Source organism: Vitis riparia, chromosome 7 (genome assembly GCF_004353265.1).
Source record: "Vitis riparia cultivar Riparia Gloire de Montpellier isolate 1030 chromosome 7, EGFV_Vit.rip_1.0, whole genome shotgun sequence".
In the NCBI taxonomy this organism is placed as follows: domain Eukaryota; kingdom Viridiplantae; phylum Streptophyta; class Magnoliopsida; order Vitales; family Vitaceae; genus Vitis; species Vitis riparia.
The window spans coordinates 11,760,013-11,781,504 of record NC_048437.1 but is presented as its reverse complement, the minus strand read 5'-3'; the positions used below and the strand labels follow the sequence as shown (position 1 = coordinate 11,781,504).

The 21,492-nt window shown below is 31.4% G+C and overlaps 3 protein-coding genes across 3 annotated transcripts in view; all 3 read left to right on the top strand.

Annotated features, from left to right (window-relative positions):
- The first annotated feature begins 265 nt into the window (after nucleotides 1-265).
- On the top strand, nucleotides 266-1,969 carry LOC117919296. Its single transcript, XM_034836445.1, has 2 exons — nucleotides 266-883; nucleotides 1,431-1,969. Exons 1-2 carry the CDS (start codon nucleotides 410-412, stop codon nucleotides 1,491-1,493), a joined length of 537 nt encoding a protein of 178 aa, XP_034692336.1. The 5' UTR covers nucleotides 266-409; the 3' UTR covers nucleotides 1,494-1,969.
- A 12,557-nt stretch (nucleotides 1,970-14,526) lies between these two features.
- Nucleotides 14,527-17,706, top strand: LOC117917413 (probable sodium/metabolite cotransporter BASS3, chloroplastic). Its single transcript, XM_034833679.1, has 5 exons — nucleotides 14,527-14,944; nucleotides 15,531-15,626; nucleotides 15,725-16,031; nucleotides 16,105-16,352; nucleotides 17,152-17,706. The coding sequence occupies exons 1-5, from the start codon at nucleotides 14,601-14,603 to the stop codon at nucleotides 17,390-17,392; spliced, it is 1,236 nt and encodes a 411-aa protein (XP_034689570.1). The 5' UTR covers nucleotides 14,527-14,600; the 3' UTR covers nucleotides 17,393-17,706.
- A 1,343-nt stretch (nucleotides 17,707-19,049) lies between these two features.
- Nucleotides 19,050-21,492, top strand: part of LOC117917959 (probable sodium/metabolite cotransporter BASS3, chloroplastic) — a 74,161-nt gene continuing 71,718 nt past the window's right edge. The window contains exon 1 of the mRNA XM_034834451.1: nucleotides 19,050-19,109. Within this exon, the coding sequence (XP_034690342.1) occupies nucleotides 19,091-19,109 (19 nt within the window). The 5' untranslated portion in view covers nucleotides 19,050-19,090. The remainder of the gene's footprint in view (nucleotides 19,110-21,492) is intronic.

Below are 21,492 nucleotides of genomic sequence, written 5' to 3'. Positions count from 1 at the left end.
GAAATATTTTTAATATTTTTAAATATGTTTTAGAAATAATCTTTATATCTAATATTTTATTTTTAATTATTTTTTAAAACAATTCCAATTTAAAACAAATTTAAAATTAAAAAAAAAAAAAAAGAAGAGAGAGAGAGAGAGAGAGAGAGAGGGAGAAGAGAGAGATGATAAGCACAAGGGCTTACCATGGGTAAAGGAGGGCCCCACAATTACACCGGTCACCACCAATAATTGATCATTCTCCTAATGATCCCTTCTGTATTCAAGCTGGCACCACTGTCTTCTCCTCCTCCTTCCCTACAAACACCACCTTCTACTTCCTCCATTATCAATCCCCCATCTCCCTGTTAAACCCTAATCCCAACCCTATTATGTAACCACTTCCACCACCTCCACCACCTCCACCAACATGTTCTTCCATCTCTGCATAGCTCTCTCATCTTTGCTCCTCTCATCCTTCGCATCCCTCACTTCCTCATCAACTTCTGCTTCTCTCTCCATCTACGAAGTCCTCCGCTCCCATGGCCTCCCAATGGGCCTGCTCCCCAAGGGCGTCACCGACTTCATCATCGATGACAATGGCAGATTCGAGGTCTATTTGGATCAGGCCTGCAATGCCAAGTTCGAGAGCGAGTTGCATTACGATCGCAACGTTTCCGGCAGTCTGAGCTACGGTCAGATCGGGGAGCTGTCTGGGATTTCGGCGCAGGAGTTGTTTTTGTGGTTTCCGGTGAAGGGGATTCGGGTGGATGTGCCCAGCTCCGGGCTCATTTATTTTGATGTAGGTGTTGTCTTCAAGCAATTCTCGCTTTCTCTCTTCGAGACTCCGCCGAATTGTAAGGCGGTTCGCGGGGATGAGCGACCGGAAGAAAGCAATTTTGCGGTAAGCTGATTTGACTTTTTGCTTTTCTTTTGATCTTCAACTAAATGCCTTTGATTTTGAAAATTAAATGATGGAGTTGTTAAACTGTTAATTGAGCGGATTGGGTAATGCGTCAATAATGTGTATCAAATCCAAGGCTCTGTAACTATGTTCAGCATCCAGTTTGGTGTGCTTTTTTCTGGGCAACCAAATAGGGTGTGTTTCAGGATGTTCTAGTTTATATAGATTTCAATTTTCATTTCTTTCCTGGTTTTTAAGAAGCTATGTGGACTTGCTTTTATGAAAAAATAGAGGGCTGGGCATTGTGGAGTGTTCTATGTTAACTCAATGATAAGGTGTTTTTTCTAGCCAGCCAAACAGAGTGTTTTGCTGGATTGGTAATTTGAAATTCTGTGGATGTCGGATTTGTGGCAAGATGGAAATGGACCAGAAGTGTGCATTTGGTTGTACAAAGTTGGATTTTGAAAGTTTTTGAATTGTTTACATACATTTCAAATTCAAAACGGACCATCTGTGAAGTGTAAATCGTTTGCCTATTTGTATGCAGAATCTATCTGGAAAACTCCAATATCGATTTGATCAGGAAGATCTTGTAAGGGATGTTCTGTAGGGAATGCGGGTGAAGATGAGTGAAGTTGTACAATTGCTCAATCACTTAATGGGTTATCCATTCCCATCTGTACATGTCTTCAGAAAGTCCAGTTTAATGGGTCATATGCTTTCATCCACTGTGCTTGCTTGCGGTTTTTTTGGTGTATAGTGCAGAGTCTGCAAATTAGTTGAGCTAGCTTCTGTCAATGCAAGAGTGGCCAAAGAGGTTGGACTGAAAGGAAAGATGAGATACTTTGGCCATATCAAAATCGTCGGTGGCTTGCCTACAGATGATGAAATGATACAGAGGCATCAGGTCGGGGTGATATCAGGTGATGAATCTGCCAAGTTCATTTTGTATGTTGAATTCATAGTATTATAGACATGAACATGGGTGCTGGGTCAAATTTATTTTTCTAGTTTCAGTGTTAGTTGATCAGAAGTATATATCCTTATGATGAAATGAATAAAGAATAAATGGCTCTATTTCCTTTATTTTTTGTTCCTAAAATTGTTAAATTATTTTTTAAGGGATTCCCCTTCTACTATCCCCTTTGCTTTTGCTTGGCTTCTTCTTGACATATTTTTGATTCACTCAATTCTGATTTTGGCTTCAGTTCTGTTGTGAGCATTATATTATGAACTGTAATAAGTTGAGTGGCAGACAAGAAAATGTATATATGCCACTTATTCAAGAGTGTATAGCTTTATTCTTTCTTTCCCTCATCATACGTTTATGAAGCAAAGTTTAAATAGTGTAATATCATAAGGAGATTTTCATTGCTGAATTTTGGTCAATAGGTCCCTGTTCTTGATGTTAAACATTAATGTGTATTCAAGCTAGTTATCACATGGTTTGGATTTCAAGTTTTGAAATGGAACATCTAAGGGCTCTGAAAAATGGTTCATGTTAATCTCATTTGTGACGACTTGAATTCTGAACCTGTGTCAACGGAAATTGCTTGTATAAATAGAAGAGTGCAGTAAAGTTTCTGCATGATGGGATTGTCGGGTCTCATTTGGATCTCTAGAAGTAACATTTCATGCTTCCTCATCATGTCTAAGAACATGATAATAGGAAAATTTATTTGTTCAAAAGTTTGTGTGATCTTTCCTCTTGGATTGTGAATCCATTTACATATGAGGTCAAGATTCAGATCAGAAAGTTTATCTTCAGTTGTACTACTATTGATCTAAAACTGGCATTGATGAGAATGTAGGGGATGCAATGTTAAGAAACACAATGGACCAAACTCTTGAACTTGTTAAATCAGTAACCAGGACTAGAAATAGTTCTGCTTGTCTGCATATTCTGCTTGTCTGCATATTCTGCCTGCTTTCAACCCTTGTGCTCAGTGGAATGGGAAAAACAAGATTAATTTTCTAAATGGAAATGCTTTCTACATAAGCTGAAAGGCTTTATATGTACTTTTCAGGATTTTCTCCCATCTCTTCAAGCTATCTGCTTCTAAAGTTGCCTCATTTCACCAACTAGGTGATCAAAACTTCATTTTCATCCTTTTGTTCCTTTTTCAAAGAAAAAGAATGATTTCTCTATCAAAGCTGTGTCAGACCAATTGTCATCATTTTCTTTTATCATCTCTTGTAGGTGAAACCTATTAAATGTTCTATTTGAATATGTAAAAGTTTCAGTGATGATTTGGACTTTGAAAAGAGTGATAGTCCCTTTTATCACTTGTTGCTCTAATAAAGATTGTTTCTCAAGTGGCAACCCATCATTAAGCCAAAACTCTTTTATCAATCTACCTGTTGTTGAAAAAAATGGGAGCAACATAGAGGGTGCTATTGACGCTATTCCCTGTTAAGAATAAGTTATCGCTATAGGTTGGAAAACAAGGAATTTTAGAACTTAGTAATGAGATGTTACCAATTGGCCACATCTCAATATAATCTCCATAATACAAGATTTCAACATCTCTGTTAACATTCTTGGTTAGGTACTTCAGAACTGGGATAAAGTAAATACATATTATTAGTCTTTGTATCAATCTTCTAAAACCAATCAGGAGGTTGAACTGCACAAGGGCATCTCTGATTTCACCTTCTTGATTTTCAAATTTAAAGCTAGCCATGTGGTGTCAAAGATAGATTTAGAAAGGGAGATGAATTATGCAACCTTCATTTAATGTTTCTAGATAATGGTGTAAGGTTAATGAATAAAATCATTGAAGAGTGACATCTAAATATAAAGGGATTTTTTATCATATGCTGTGATTCAAAGGATCAAATGATTAGAAAATAATCTATTGGAATAAAAGAAGTTAATAGAACAGTCCCTTGATGTCAAAACAAATTAATCAACAATTAAGAACAAAAGGAGGGGGAAAATGAAAAATGAAAAATGAAAAAAGAAAAAAGAAAAAAAAGGTTTGGGAGCACATTTGTTGGTTAAACAACTTTGACCAAGGCAAATTCTCACTTATCACGTTTGGTTGGCCTGTTTAAGCCAGTTTTTAGACTATTGGTTTATCTATTGGAAACTCAACTCAAGTCTGCTGAACTCAGCAAAGCCATGTCACTAAATGGATTGGTGTTATGCTGAGGTGAGTTTATGTTTTGATAGGTCAATGCAAAATGAAAGTGAAATGGAGAAACTAATATTCTAGGTTATTTCAGAAGAGCAATTTTTACAGGCACTCTATATCACAGCAAATTTTGCAAAGCTCCACAACTCCTTGATGATGTGGCTGAATCAATTATTATTATTATTATGGAATTTCTATGTAAGGCTGCCCTTGATGTAAAAATAACAATGACCACCATTCAGCCTACAGCAATGATTCTTTCAGTTAATGAAAGGCTTCCATTGTCACAGGTGGTATGGTCATTTTAGTTTTTAAATCAAGGTTAGAGCCATATAGGAATCCCCTAGAGTAAAAATTGATTTAACCACATCCACAATGAGTTCCAATAAGTTTTTGCTATTGTAGAAATTGCCTTTTATGGTACATATGGAGACACTTTTGTGCCATTATCTATAGATTTTGCTCTCTTTTTAAATAAGTGATATTTTATCAACCACATGGTCTTTCTCTCTCCATTTCCTTTCATTTTAAATTAACCTACCTGTGAAAATTTCATCTCTAAGTGAGTTCAATGACCTTTTATGTATGCTAATTCCAACAAAGACACATTAGTGCATAATGTTTGCCATATTACGGTGCTGCTGAACCAAAAAACAACCATAGAAGCAGGAGAGACTTGAACTCAAGACCTCTAATTAACCTGTTTTCTGACATTATATTAGGTTACCAACTTTCTTAACCTTAAATTGGTTGGATATGGGCCCACAGTATATATCAACCTAACACAATTGAAACCAATGGAGGTCTCAAAGGAAGTGATGCAGGCTGTGATCAATGCCTCTTTATCAGAACTGAGAAACAGTCATGGCAATGACCAGAAATGCAGGTCCCACTGTCAAATTCATGACAGCCACTAATTCCATTTACATGTACTTGTTTCCAAGTCGTTTGAAAATTTTACTTAAACAGCATGTTGCTTAGTTTTCTTCCGGTTTTGGTCAAATTGTGTCACTCTGAATAAGCTCAAAGCTCAAAACAAACTTTTTTTTTTTTTGGTTCTATTTGTATGTTTAGAAGAAAGATTTCGTCTTCAAAATCATCCTGCACTGCTTCATCTGCAAAGGACACACACTGTCTGGTCATCTTTGAAATCTCTTGTGGCCTAATTAGGTAAGCTGTAAGCTACATTTATCCTTCTCTTGTGTACTCCAGAGTTTCAGGGAAAATCGTGACTTTCTGACTGTGATCATATTTCTTCTCCTTGGTAGAAGATGATAATTGAATCCTTGATACAAATAGAATAAAAAATGGAAAGCCATTAGAAAGATTGTGGAAGATGATTTTAATACAAAGGATTTTAGGAAGAGTACCACATCCTTGGTTTTTTCTGGTCTATGCTAGTTTTCAAGACATTATTTTGTATACAGCTGTAACTGCATGGTCTATACTATTTGAAGGAGATGTATCAGATTTCAAATTTGGAAAGTTTGTATCTTTTGAGACATCTGCATGTTACTTGATGATTTCCTCTTAGTTGTAGGTTCTTTTTCTGTATTCAGGATTCTTCTAGGCTTTTATTGTTTCTTTATTTCATTATGAGGTTTCTTCCTGCTATTATCGGTTACTTATATAGCCAGAGCTTTTGCAAACTTTGAGTAAAATGTTATAAATTAATGCAAAAACAATTAAATCCCTTAAACTCAAGTTATTTGCTTTGGCTGGACTCAAAGCAATGGAAACAACTTCTGAAATTGAATCCTGCTTCCACTGTTACCATTTCTGTGCTTATGGGAAAGATTTCTGCAAATTTTGCGCAAACCTGCTTATTGAAATGATATTTTCATAACAGGGAAGTGAAATCTTGAGGCTCATTCTACCTTCATTAATGTGTGCGTACTAGTTTGTTTATAATTGCATTATGGCCACGTTTTCCTGTTTCTTCCCATCATATTTCCTGGATCCTCATTTCAAATTGGTTACTACTGTTCAATGGGAATCAGCAATCAGTACATGTCAAGATGTGACAAATTTTTTATGACATTGTCAACATGTCCTAATATCAGAAGTGGAGCCAATGGCATACATGCTCTAGTAGAGATGCCACTCTTTTTACTTGAAGCGACTATCAAAATCCACTTGGCAGAATTTTCAATGTTGTACAATGTGCTGGATGTGCTACACACTTCAAAGAATATGTTCTTGGATAACCACTAGCACAAAGGGTATCTGAGTCCCACTATGTGCTTGCCTACTTTATTTGACTGGATATTGTGTGTTTGAAATTGGAGTGCATTTACTGATGAGTAATTAGGTTGTATCGATTTCTGTGTACACTTACATTTGTATTGAATTGGCATGTCGATACCCAAAACGATATTCTGCATGCTTAGTGTTGCACAGGGTCAAACACTAAATTAGGAATTCTGTTTCATATAACAATTTCACATGTTTGAGGCTGAACTACACTCATGATGAGTATAGGTTGTATTCATTTGTTAAACATGGCATGCAAGAACACTGACATAACCTCCTTAAGATGAAACAAGGAGCAACCACCTGGTGTTGGCCTGAAAATGATACTCTGCATGCTTAGACGTTGTTGAAACCGGGTGAAACACTGAATTAGGAGTTCTGTTTCACATGACATGTTGGGCTATAAGGTTGTCAACCTTACCAGGCTGTGTGTTTGGGACTGAACTGTACTCAAATGACGTGTAATTAGGTTGGATTGATTTGTTAAATGTGCCATGGAATGACCACTGGCATAGCTTCCTTCAGATGAAATGAGGCAGCAACCTGCTGTCAATACCCAAAAAATGATATTCTGCCTGCTTAGGCATTGTTGCAGCTGGGTAAATGCTAACTTCGTAATTCTGCTTCATATAACATTCTGGACTATAAGGTTTTCAACTTTATTTGACTGGATTTTTGTGGGTTTGCAGCTAAACTGCGCTCACATGGTAAGTAGGTTGTATCGATTTGTTAAACACAGCATGTAATGACACTAGCATAGTGTGAGATCTTTCATATTGGTTAGGGAGAGAAGTTCCTAACAATATACATGTAGTAAATTCCTTTTAACTATCTAAAAACATATTCCAAAGCTGAGCAGACCTTGGCTTAAAGTGGATAATATCCACGGAGGGAGCAAGTTCTTACAAATGTAACAAATGTTATCTAAGTCACTCCCTAGTCGAGTGTGGGAGTATCTAGTCCTACAAGGGATGTCCATTCCCCACAATCTCATAGGACACCATGAGGATGCCACGCTTACATGAAGGATGATTAGGAGATCCCACATTGGCTAGAGAGCCCAAAATGGTATTATGCAAACTAGAGCTGTAGAGTATGATAAGAAATTTTTGCAGTGAATACTTGATGCCGTGGTTACTGTGTTTTGATTTGTCAATTGAATCACTTTGTAAGATCTCTTTTAGAAGTTAGTTTGAAGCTCACAGGTTTTTTCTTTAGAGAAGAAAAAGGTGCTTTCCTTTTTGCCCTGAAAGAAGGAAGAAAGAATCAGTATCTTAGTATATGCTGCTGTCACACTTCACAGGATCATCACCCTTTTCAATGAAGGTCAACTGCTTTTTATATAGTCTTATTTTTAGGGTACCAAGTTATAATCCTAGTTTGGGAACTTTTTAAACTTTAAAAGCAGTCATTTGAACATCATTTAAAGGCCTTCAGGTAGTCTTAAAAGATGGGTTTTTTTTTTTTTTTTTGACTGAAAATCATAGAAATCTTAAACTTTATGTAAGGATATTATTATCAATTTATTTTATTTTCCATTCTTATTCTTATTGTTACTAAATATTCAAATAAAAATAAATAATCATTCTGATAGGGGAAATGATGATTGAAGAATTGACTTAGGGATGAAGTGTATAAGGCCAAAGATGGTTAGACCCTACTTTAAGCCTCAGAATGAGTAAAGATCTCAGGATGGTTAAGTCTCATTGTGATGGTTGAAAAAGCCTTGGGATCCTTGGGATGGATGTCTTATGGGATGGTCAAACCCACCATCATGGCTAGGACCTATTATAAGTCTTAAGTTGAGTCAAAGACCATGTGATAAGTATGTTTAAGGAATGATTAAACCTCATGATGATTGTGAATGATTATGGCATTTAATCTTGGAAGGATAGGATTAACTTTATTTCATTAGCAACTAATCACTTTTCAAATTATATGATTAAGGTAACATTTGTCTTTTCGTATGAAATCTGAATATATTTGAATTTGATTTCAATTTAAATAGGACATTTTTTTTATTAGAGTTTGAATATTATTAATTGTTAAGTTGTTTGTTTTTAGTAATGAGTTTAAGTGTTAAATTTATTTAATTTTACATGTTTAAATTAACACTTTTTTCAAAATCTGTGCCTTTAGATTTATGTGTTTGTGATTGAAATATGTATTCTATTATTGAAATTAATTCATTAGTTTTCGGATTTTTAAATTGGGAAAGAACATCAATTCCCTACAAAGAGTAGCTATTTCCAACTTTTTATTTTTCAAAATGGGTTGAAATTATGACTCTAATAGATAGTTTGATAAATATGATAAAATAAAGTTGTTAATACAAGGATTATTGTGACTTAACAAACTTAAAGGCTCAAAAAGACAAAAGAGAGAAATGATTTATTTATTTATTCATTAAGATAAAAGTAAAAAGAAAAAAGGAAAAAAAAAATTCTAGACAAAAAGTAATAAATTAAAAAAAAAAAAAACAACTTAAAAAAAGGACTTAAATTTTAAAATTAGTTGATTTAAGATTTAAGTTAAAAACACCAACAAAGACTTCCAATTTTTCTAACAATCATTCATAGTATTACATTTTGTTAAAATGCTCTACAAATTAAAAAAAAAAAAAGTTACACATTGAGGGGTTGTTTGATAAAACTTAGTATTTATTATTTAATAACTTAAGTTGACTTTAAGTTAAATTATATTTAAGTTATTAACTTAAAGTTTATTATTTAATTCGTACTTTAAATATTAAGGTTGTTCGATAAAATTAACTTAAAATTTATTATAAATCATTAAATTGATATATTTATCCTTATAAATTATAAGTGGGGCAAAAAATGTCAAGTAACAATAAAGGTTATGGATTAACAAAAGAGATCGTATAAGTAATTAAGACAAATAAAGATATAAATAAGTTAGTTGTTTTTAACTTTAAGTCATATTATTAAATTGTTTTATTAAATTTATTTAATAATTTAAATTAAATTATTAAATCATTTTAACTTATTAAGTTAGTGTACCAATAACCGTTACATATAAAAAAATATATATCTCTATTTCATTCCAATATTCCTATGTTCTATAAGGCAATTGCAATCAACTTTTCCTTATTTTATTTCATTTTTTTTAAAAGAAAATTATAAATGGTCCCAATACCAACCGTAAAGTCAATATCAGAAAAGGACTGCACTAATAACTTTTTGCTAGATGAGGTTAGACTAAATTCCACATAGGTACATCCTATTCCATCACTATCAAATTTGCTTTTCAATTTTTTCATCCACTATTCCTAATTTTACATGTAAAGGACTTTTTTTTTTGCCCTTTTCACAATTTTTTTTTTTTCAAAACGCAATTTGAAAATTAAAAACGTAATTAAATTATTTACTTTAAATACTTAAACAAAAAAATATCACTTGATTGATGTAAATTCATTTATGTTGTGTTTGATTCCTAGGAAATTTAGGAAAAAATAAAAAGAAAAATAAAAATTTAATTAAAATTAATAAAAAAATTTATTCGAAAATAACCATGATAGAAATACATTAAAAAAATATTTTGGACTAATTTCATTTACACTCGAGGTTGAGTATAAATACATTTAACGATTATTGATTTCAAATTTCATCGTTAAGACTTACTGGTGTACATGCAAATGAAATTTTAATTAATAAAATTAATCCAAATTATTTTTTAATAACTAAAAAACATTGAAACATGTCCTTGATTTTTTTCTTGTATTTCTTGTTGGTCCACATAATAGGACAAAGGTGCAACTATCTTGCACGTGGATCACCAATATGAGCCTTTGGTTTAATCGATGGATTCTTTGCTTTCATGAAAGAAAATCTATTTTTAACCATTCGTTCAAGTCATGAATGTATATCCATTGATGATGGCTCACAACCTTCATTTGGCATGTTGACTTGTGGTGTTTGGAGAGTGATAGATTAGAAAATGAATGCTTTTAGAAATTATTTTCATTAATTTTAAAAATAATTTGGAGTGATTCTTGCATCAATATTTTATAAGTATTTTTTTTAAAATTATTATTTTTTATTATACATCATATAATTAAAAATAATATTGAAAGCACATTCTTTTGTTCATATTCAAATTATATATTATTTTTAAAAATAAAAAATAATTTCTAAAATTAATTTTTATAATTAATTGTTTTTTTTTTTTGTCCTTTTTCATGTCACCTCAAATCAACACCATAACCCTTGTTCAACCTCTTATGAGTTAAATTTAACTTAGAAGGATCCACTTGAATGAACTTTTGAACAGGTTAAAGTCTTTTTTTAAAATAAATAAATAAATAAATAAATTAAACTCAATAAGAGCTTGTATGCATCTTAGGCTAATTTATTTAAAAAGTTTATAATTTTAAAGAAAACTAAAAAAAAAAAAAATTAATATGAAAGTCTTAATATAACTTTAACAATACTAACATTACCCTTTCAAAATTGTGATTTTGGCTTTAATTTTAGGGTTATTTGATTAAAAGGGTTTTTAAAAACTCAAAATTTGAAATTTAATCCTTTATTTTTTTTGGTCTCATTTTGACAAAAAAATGCCTTTACATTTTTTTTATTTATAAAAATATTCATTTATTTTAAAATTTACATATAAATACTTGAAATAATAAATAACATTAATGTTCAAAATGGATTATTTTTCAATATATCTATATATATATATATATATAATTTAAGGATTATTTCATCCTTTTAACTAATTAATTATTAATTTTATCTTTTAGTTAAACTAAAAAATCAAAAACTATCCCAAATGACATCGAAAAGATATTTTGAATTGTTTTTATTTTTCTTTCACTTTACTACTGTTATTTTTTCTTTTTTTTATGAAGTATATATATATATGTAACTCAAATTCCTCAAATAACAAAGAGTTGAACCAACTATTCCATCAAATGATATTGAGCATGTTTTCCATCTTTTCTTGAGAAATAAGTGGACTATTTCTTTGCAAAATTGTGCTCGTATTTAATAATTCAGTCAAAATCTCTTTGTTAGTTAGGGGAAAATCAGGACGAATCGGGAATTTTTTGAGAGACATATCCAAAGAGAATTGGATTATGAATAAAATGATAACAACAAAATAAAATTTTAAAATAATGATTATATACTTAGAAGTAGAAGGAAAACAAAAAAATAATGATGTGAAAATATAATAAATTGACAGAAAAAATGTTATTATTTATGGAAAACGGTATTAATATGTGGAAAAGATATGCTGCAAAAGAATTAACTCAAAGAGATTTTGTATGAAAATCTTGTCAATGATTCCCAAAAATAATTTTCTCTTTTTTAAAAACATGTTTAACAACCGCAAAATAGAAACCGCTCAATAATTTTTTATTATTAAAAGCAATATATATATTGAAAATATATTTGAGTTGAATGAGACAAATATAAAGAATATTTGAAAATAAAACACTATAAAAAATTTATTTTAAAAAAATATTTAATTGAAAACAATTCAAGTTTTAAAATAAATTTTTATTCTACAAAATGTCAAGACCTTGTTTGGTGACTGTTTTTAAGAGCAGTTCTAAAAAATAGTTTTTAAGAACAACTTGTTAAAAATTGTTTTGTATTGTTTTGCAAAACAAAAATTTGTTTCGGAACTTAAAATTTTTTTAACTTCTTTTTAATATTTTTATATATGTTTAAAAATTATTTTTATATCTAGAATTTTATTTTTAATTATTAAATATATTTGTATAATTATTTTTTAAAAACAACTCCCAAAATATAAATGAAAACAATTAAAAACAACTAAAAGATATTATCTAAAAACACCTTATTTTTTGTTTTTAAAAATAGAAAGCAGAAACAGCTTTTACTTATTAAACATGTTTTTTTATTTAAAAAAATAAAAAACTGTTATGAAAAAGAGTTTTCAAACAAGTCGAAACAACTATTTTCAAAATCTATTTAAAAAAATTGTTTTTTGAACACATGTTTTTGGTATAAATGCAAGTTCCATCTCATTATACCTCTATTCTTTCACGAAAAATGAAGGATTGAAAATGAAAATTATATGATATCAAATCACCATTACAAAATAAAAAAAAAAAAAATGAAACTTGTTTGGATTGTATTAATATTATATTTGATTTTTTTAATTGGAATTCGTATTTTTAAAATTAAGAACAAATTCAATGTGTTATAAAATGGTATAAAAAAAAAAAGAAACAAACAACAAGTCAAACCCTAAGTAGGGGTGACAATGACAATCGTATGAGTTCACGATGAGTGATCTCATCCCGTCTAGTTTAATTTTTTATTATTAAAAAAATTAACCATATCATAAATAAAAAATAAATATTATATATATTTTTTACAATTTTTATAAGTAACTATTTTATTTCAAAATATTTAAAAATTATATTATATTTTATTTAATTATATGTAAAAATAAATGGGGGTCCCAAACTCAAGTAACTCGACCCAAATTTACACAAAATTTACCAACTTCACCCATCACCATCCCTGGCCATCTCCAAGCACCAAGTTGTTACCTTGTTTGGCACACACATAGAGGGTTTGAAGAGAAACTGTAAAAGCAGAGTGGCTTTTTTGTACATGCAACAAGCACTTGGCTTCCTCATGCACTGTCAGTCACCCTCTCCACTGCTTTACTCAGAGAGAGTCAGAGAGGAGAGACCCAAGAAAGAAACAAGCAAAATGACCAACACTTGGCTTCCTCATGCACTATCGGTTACCCTCTCCACAGCTTTACTCAGAGAGAGAGAGAGAGAGAGAGGGAGAAACGGAAACCCAAGAAAGAAACAAGCAAAATTACCACCACCCACTGACTCTCTTTGGACGCTTCCTCTCACAACTCTCAAGTTTCAACCCCTATTCTTTGATTTTGTTTTTTTCTTTAACTAAATTTCCCATTTACTCTCCATAATTCCCTTCAACTCCTCACCCAATATTTTGCTTTGCTTTCACTTGTGTCCTCTTCATACCCCAATTATACCATAATTCCACTTTTGCCCACACCATGGGTACAAAACAAAAAGTTTAGACTCCATCTGATTTGATTTGATTGTACTTTCAAATATTTTCTAATATTTGAAAATGTTCCCCTCCTTAGAGCCACATGTTTGACAAAGTTTAAGAAATCATATTTAAAACTTTGGAGAATTACCTAAAATAACCCTTGGAGTAGCACTTCATTGCTAATTATTTTTTTATTATATGTTTTATTTTTAAAAACATTTTTTTGTCATTTATATCATAGTATTTTGTTGGATGACAATGAAAGATTAGTTACAACTTACATGTAAAAAAGAATTCATTAAGGAAACTACAAAATGAAATGACTAAAGTCATTCAACTTGACCCATGATGATGTTATGGAACATGGCTCACTTTTAAGCCACAAAATGAAAGTATGCTATTCATTGTTTGAATTCCAATCATCTTTTATCTTTTTCCCATCCATGTAACTCCATAATTTTACTAAAATACCCTTATTGAGATCGTACTCTTATTTTTTAAAATAATAGAAAATTTTAAAATTATTTAAAAGGATGGGGTTTTTATTGCTTGGATTTAATCCCTTTGTAATTTTAATTTAATCCCCAAAACTTTTCATGTTATGTTGAAAAGTGACAATATATTGAAAGTAGTCATATGGCATCATTTTTTTATTTTTTATTTTTATATTAAAATGCCATTTATTTATATTTTGATTTTATTTTTTCTTATTGAAATTGAGTCACATTAATGACTCAATTAAAAGTCTAACTAGTATTAGAAAAGGATAAATATATTTAAAAACAATATATATTTTTTAAATATCATAAAAAGAGTGGGAAAAAGAAATATTATGGGGAAAAATATTTTTAAAATATTTTCCTTAGATAAAAATGAGAAAAATCTAACAAAAATATTTTCTTAATTTTAATTCTTCTCTCTCTATTTCTTGGACAGGCAAATAAGAGATTTCTTATGTTTTCTGTCTTTTTTTTTTTTTTTTTCAAATTTATAAGAATTAATGGCATAAATTTCTTAGTTGATAGAGGAAAATAGAAAAAGAATATAGAAAAGAGGCGGGGATGTAATGTAAATACGGAAAAAGAAGAGGGGCAAAGTGCAAAACAAAACATTGAAGGTGAATAGGTGGACAAACCACCGAAGGGAAACGCTGGGGCAGGAGCCCATATCATATCTTCATACCCACCCTCCAATCCCCTCCCTATATAAATCTTCCACCACTTCCATCTTCTCCGATGAGAGAAAATCCTCCCATTTTACTCAACACTCCTGTCTCTCCCCACAGACTCAATGGCAGTCACATCCCGATTCCTCTCTCTCCCACCTCCCACAACCCCCACCACAACGAAGCCCACCATTTTTTCCATCTCCCCAACCTCCATATCCATCCCCACAAGAAGAAGAAGGTCACCAGTTCCAGCCATGGCGTTTGCCTGTTCTACCACCTCTTTTATTGGCAGAGTGGGGTTCCATAGACGAGAGGGCAATGTTTCAATTCTCTCTTTTGGGATAAACCCAGGCCCCATTTCTGAAATTCCCACCACTGACTCTTCCCAGCTGTTGTCTGCTCTGCTTCCCTTCGTTGTTGCCGCCACTGCTGTTGCTGCTCTCGCTCAGCCTTCCACCTTTACTTGGTCCCTCACGCAACTCCTCTTTCTGAATTCAATTGATTTGAACGTCATGGAAAATTTCTAAGTTTCTTTGCACAATTCTCATTTCTTTTCCATTTTTTTTAAAGACTCAAAATCACCATTTTTATTTTATTTTATTGCTATTTTATCATCAGCTCTTTTAGTATTATTTTTTGTTTTTGGGTAAAAATCTAGTTTATGCTGATTGTATTTTTTTAATAATCTTTTTTTCAAGTTACAGAATATGATGTCATTAGCATGCTTCATAAACACTTCCATGCTGCTTTTTATTTATTTATTTTTTTTGAAGATTTTATTTATTTTTAATCTTTTCAAATTTCCATTCGCTTCTGCTTTGCATGTTCCTTTGGGTTCCACCCAGGTGACTTTTCCCCCTTCAATTTTGTTTTTAAATTCAAAATTTAGCAGGTTTGATGAAAACCAACAATTTTGTTGGGCTTTGCTTGTGAGGGATTTATTTTTATTTTCAGTTGCATAAGCACTCTACATAATTCAGTCATATAAGTATATACATATTTTTTGGATTTTTGTAAGTAACAGAGGAGCTTGGGTTTCAACTTGTGGGCAGGGTATCAAGGGAATTGTATGCACCTGCACTTGGTGGGATAATGCTGTCAATTGGGATTAGGCTGTCCATTGATGACTTTGCTCTTGCATTTCAAAGGTAATTTCTTTTATATATTCATGTCTTCTTTGGATTTACTTGTGATGGTTGTTGAATATGCTGCCAAATTTATGTACTTTCTTTTGTATCCATTGCAGACCTTTACCACTATCTATTGGGTTTATGGCACAGTATGCGTTGAAACCTGCCCTTGGAGTGTTGATAGCAAGGGCATTGGGGATGTCCCAGCTGTTCTATGCCGGTTTTGTTCTCACTGCCTGTGTTGCAGGGGCTCAGCTCTCTAGCTATGCCAGCTTTTTGAGCAAAGGGGATGTGGCATTGAGCATTCTCCTAACCAGCTCCACCACCATCGCTTCAGTGCTTGTTACCCCTCTTTTAACTGGCCTGCTGATTGGGTCTGTTGTTCCAGTTGATGCAGTTGCCATGTCAAAGTCGATATTGCAGGTAGTGAATTGTTTGGATCAATTAGGTGTTTGTTCCTCAAATGGTTTTGTCATAATGTGGAGTTTTTTGGCAGGTTGTTCTTGTTCCGGTCGCTCTTGGTCTTGGTCTCAACACATATGCAAAACCGGCTGTGAATTTACTTCGACCTGTGATGCCTCTTGTTGCCATGGTTTGTACCTCACTGTGTATTGGGAGCCCTCTTGCAATAAATAGGAGCCAAATTCTGTCTGCAGAGGGTCTCCGTTTGGTTTTCCCGGTATTGGCATTTCACACAGTGGCATTCACCGTGGGATATTGGGTCTCCAAAATTCCAATTTTCAGGTAGTTCCATATTTCTTATCATGCCTTGTGTTGGAATTGATGAGAAGTCGACTCTTGCTCTCATTTTCAGGAATATTCGTCACAATTATTAGTTTGCTAATTGGCTAATGTCCATGCCTAGATGGATGTGATGATACTTCAATCTAGACACTTAATATTTTTGTGCATCATACCATTGAGAAATTGGATTTGGTCTTTGCTGAAGTCACATTCAAGGCATGTTGTGCTCCCTTGCTAGTTTGGATGGAGAAGGGGAGAGATGGACTTGTTAGTTCAAGTCTATGAAGCCATACCATTCTTTGGAAACATGAAGATGAATGAATGTTGCAAGTCTTCTCCTCCTTTTCGACATTTTTTTTTTACGTTTGGGCTAGAATATATATATAATATATATATACATATATATATAGTTAGAGGAAAAAACTCTGAAATTTTGACTGCAGTGTGCTGAGAGTACACAATACATTTACTGACTGCCTTACATCACCCTTCTGAACTTGTTGCTTTTGGAATTTGCCTCTGCATCTAAGCCTGCCCTGCATTGGGCAAGGCAATTCACCATCTAATTCTGCTCAGAGAATTTTGGATTAGGCATCTCCATTTCCGGGCTTTTGTGGTTTTTCACTCATACTATGAACACAGATCGAGATTGTCTTCAAATCTCAAACCTCCTCAATGCCTTTCATTTCGCTTTTCCTTCTCAATAGTAGAACTGATACCAGAATTGAAGTTTTGAGTGATCATATTTCATTATTGACTTGTATCTTTGAACCTGATGACCGATGTGGATCTTGTGCAGGCAAGAAGAAGAAGTTTGCAGGACAATTTCTCTGTGCACAGGAATGCAAAGCTCGACCCTAGCAGGGCTTCTTGCAACCCAGTTCCTTGGAGGCAGTCAGGCTGTTCCACCAGCCTGCTCCGTGGTCGCCATGGCTATCATGGGCCTTAGTCTCGCCTCTTTCTGGGGTAATGGTGGCCGAATCAGGGATCTACCGTCCCTGCTTCTCCCACAAACTGGTTCCACTGTGGAGGCTCAATGAAGAGTGAAGCAACTCTTAAGAGCATTTTGAGGGACTAGAACATGCGGTAACTCTAGATATAATATCATATACAGAGGAGGGTAGGAGGATACAGAAGGCAGAAAGTAGAGGAGAGCCAAACAGAAGTAGATAGTTGCATAGTTAGAAGAGCTCTTTCCATCAGCCACACCTCAATGTTGCTACTCATGTATATAGGATAAAGAGGAAGATATTTAACAGATAGTTAAAGATGGCTCACATATGATATGAGTCCTGATTTCTTCTCTTGCCCTATATTCACACCATTATCAACTCTGATAACATTGCCAAAAAAATGAAAAAATCCGAAGGCATGCTCTGATTTGGAAGGAGTTCTTCGATGCTGGGTCAACAATAAACTTGGTTTAGGCAGCATAATAAGTGATCAGAAGCTGGTGCTTGGATTGTTTAGTTTATGCTTCATACAATGCCACAAGTGTAAACAAGGATGAACATGTCAGTAAATATAGATATATCGATACTTGAATTTTATAATTATATTGAAAATAGCGGTGGAACGAAAATTGTTTAAAATTTATAAAAATGTTTGAAATTTTTTTAAAAAATGATAAAAATATCGATACACAGATATATCAATACTTAGATTTTAAAGATATAAAATATGAATTTTGGAAGTACTTAGAACTATAATAAGAAATATTTGATATCATTCAATGAGAACAATTTATACATATTATATGACAATAGTCTTTTAGTACTAAAATGAATATTATTGTGGTTCCATTATGAAGGGATCTTTTTGTTGAAGGGATTGATAATACTAGTTATAAGTACGAATATGTCATGTATAAATTTATGACATTAATAATAATATGTCTAACTTGAAAATATATTTAACATTAAAATTATAATATAGTTAATTCAAATGTATTTAATGATGTAAAATAAATTATGATACATGTATGTTTTTTTTAATATTTATATTCTTTATATTTAATTATCATATAAATGATATAAAAAATAATTATAATGGTAGTCTTATATTTTTGGTAATCAATTAAATAAAATTTAAAATAAAATAATTAAAATTAATTTCTTTTATTAAAATATTCTTTTAATATTAAAATTATAATCTATTTTAATATAGTAATATTAGTCAACTTTAATTTTAATTGAGTGGATTCAAAATTCAAATAATAAAATTTGGCAAATAAAAACCCAACTAAACCCTTCGATTCCGATTTCCATCTACACCACCTTTTTTTTTATATAATTTTAATTGAATAAATTCAATAATAAAATCAGCTTATTTGATTTCCTTGTATACCATGTCATAAGAAGTATAGTAATAAAATTGTTTTTATTAATTCCATATTTTGTAAATATATTAATTAGTCCATTAACTACCAAAGTTAGCCCTACTTATGATTTTATGATTTTTTTTTTCTCATTTTGTTTTGGTAAAGATTTCAAGTAAAAATAATAATAATAAAAATAAAAATAAAACCATATTTTTGTAACCAAATGGGCCGGGCTCAGCCCACTTGTTTTGACATTTAGCAGCCTTGGGTTCTGATTTAGGCTAAAAAGCCCAAAAACTTGACATAAAACCTCCCATTTGATACTCTCTCGAGTCGCCTCAGCTTCTCTCCAACTGCATTTCTCTCTTTCTACGTTTGGATCTCAGCAAAACCTAGCTTTTCCTCGGATATTGACTTCATGGCCCCTTCTCCCGGAGGTATATATATTTCTGTATTTATAAGCTTTTTCATTTTAGTAGTTTAATTTGAAGTTTGGTTGATAGGGAAAAAAAATAGGAAGAAAAGAAAACAAGTGGAATTCTATAACTGTTTTTGAAAAACAGTTTTTTAAAAATCTGACATTTTGTTGAATAAAAATTTGTTTGAGAATCCGAAATTTTTTACCTTATTTTTAATATTTTTTAATGTGTTTTAAAAATAATTTTTGCATCAAATGTTTTATTTTTAATAATATTTACATAATTATTTTTTAAAATAGCTATAAAAAAACAAGTGAAAATAATTAAAAGATATTATATAATTATACCGTATTTTCTATTTTTTGATAATAAAAAACAAAAAACAATTTTTTGATTGTTAAATGTGTTTTTATTTTTTATTTTTTTTGTTTTAAAGAACAAAATATTGATCTCGAAAAAACAGAGGGATTGTTTTTTTCAAAATCAGTTTTATGATTTTTTTTTTTAAACAATATTTTTTAAAGGGAACTTTTACTTCTGTGGTTTATTTTTAATCATCCTCCATATTTAAAAAAAAAAAATCCTTATATAAAAAAAATAATTAAGATATTATCCCAAAATTTTCAAAAGAAGTTCTTAAAAAGCATTATTTTCGGTCAAAAAGTTATCAAATGCTTTTTTTAGAGTAGAAAATAATTCCCAAATAGGTTCTAGGTTTTTTTTTTCTTTTGGTTCATCTTCTAATTTTTTGAGCAGCCAAATGGGGGTATGTGGTTACTTTGTTGTTTGATTGAACTGGATAGAACTGGATTTTGAGAAGTAGTAAGAGAAGAAAAAAGTTAGAGAAAAATGGTTTTGGTCATCTTTGAATACCATGGAAAAAGGGGAAGGAAACTGTAAGAGTTTTTTTTTTAATGGAAAATTTGATGGAAAATACGAGGGAAAGGAAAGAAAATTGAGATGAAATATGGAAAAAAAAAGGTTACAAGGAAAATGAAAAATAGATTTCAAGTTCATAAATTATTTTTATATATATTTTTAAACTCATTTAACTTATTTTCCTTTTTCATGTAAACATTAAGTAATTTGAAAATACATAAAATTTTAACTAATTTTATTTATTTTTTGATTTTTTTTTAATTTTTATGGTATGTCAAATATGAGATAATTATTTTCCTTGTCATTTTTTTTCATTCTTTAATGCTTTTCAAGAACGAAACATAAGAAAAAGGTTTTTTAATTTTTAATTTTTTATTTGTTTTTCCTTACTATTTTCTTTCCGAGAACCAAATTTAGCCTAAACAAATGTCTAACTCCATTTTAGATCACATTTCAAACCTTGTATTCTTATGGTTTTTGAGTTGCTAACCCTTAGATTTTGGATAGAAAATGTAAGGATAAAGGTAAAGGAAAGGGAAGAAATTGTGTGAGCTCAACAAAACTTTTCTTCAATTTAATTTTAACATAAAGAACAAAGAAAGAATTTGAAGTTTTTTTTTAATAATGTTTATTATATTTTGTTTTTCTTTATGTTTTCCATCATTAAGCATATGCATATGAGACAGTTTCAAATTATTTGATACCATGTCTTTTGTTTCTTTTTTTTTTTTTGGCCTTTTTGACACCTAAGCAACGTGTTATGGTTTTAGGATATCAGGTGTTTATTTTTTAAATTTAGAGCTTTGAGCTTCTTAAGATTTGTTGATGTATCATGAGAAAGGGATTGAAATGAGAGCATTATGTTGATTAAATAATGGAAAAGGAAATTCATTTTATACCTATAACTTAAGTTGGAATTAGACTATGTTACATGGATTTCAGTTGAGTGTTGGGTTTGAGTGAGTATCTAGGTATTTGATCGATGAGTGAATCTATTGAGCCGATGAGTGTAGTCTTTGTTTTATAAATTTTTGAAATTTTTAGAGATATTATAGTGTGAGTGTTTAGCTAGGTTGGCAATTCCGGACAAAATTTCTAAGTGCCCCTAACTCGACTTTCCAATTCCAATTTGGACTACTTGACTTTGAAGTCTAAAACTTTGCTAAGAGGCCAAGGTATGTAGCCGAGTGTGTGGTGATTGGATGTGAATCAACCCGATTTTTAATCTTTAAATGTGTTAGAAAGTTGGGAAAAATGGTTTTTGGTACAAGGGTTTCATTCCCCTGTTTCTGGATCGATCCAGGTGTAGGGGTGGATCTATCCAACTAATTTTTTTTTTTTATCAAATCTCAGCCATTAGATTAAGGGTTTCTTTTTACACTTTAAAAAGCAATCTTCCCTCATTTTTGTGGGAGGTGATTGCAGAAAATGTGGAGAGAGCAGCCACACTCCTTGTGTTCTTCATTTTCTCATTTTGTTTTCCTAATTTGGGGTTTTTTGATTGCAAAGAAAATCCACTTAT

Bases quoted from the DNA above. Each gene is read 5' to 3' on its own strand.
- LOC117919296 (XM_034836445.1), top strand. From the start codon at position 410: ATGTTCTTCCATCTCTGCATAGCTCTCTCATCTTTGCTCCTCTCATCC. The intron at 884-1,430 runs GTAAGCTGATTT...ATTTGTATGCAG, and splicing joins CGGAAGAAAGCAATTTTGCG to AATCTATCTGGAAAACTCCA.
- LOC117917413 (XM_034833679.1), top strand. From the start codon at position 14,601: ATGGCAGTCACATCCCGATTCCTCTCTCTCCCACCTCCCACAACCCCC. The intron at 14,945-15,530 runs GTCCCTCACGCA...ACTTGTGGGCAG, and splicing joins CAGCCTTCCACCTTTACTTG to GGTATCAAGGGAATTGTATG. The intron at 16,353-17,151 runs GTAGTTCCATAT...GATCTTGTGCAG, and splicing joins TCCAAAATTCCAATTTTCAG to GCAAGAAGAAGAAGTTTGCA.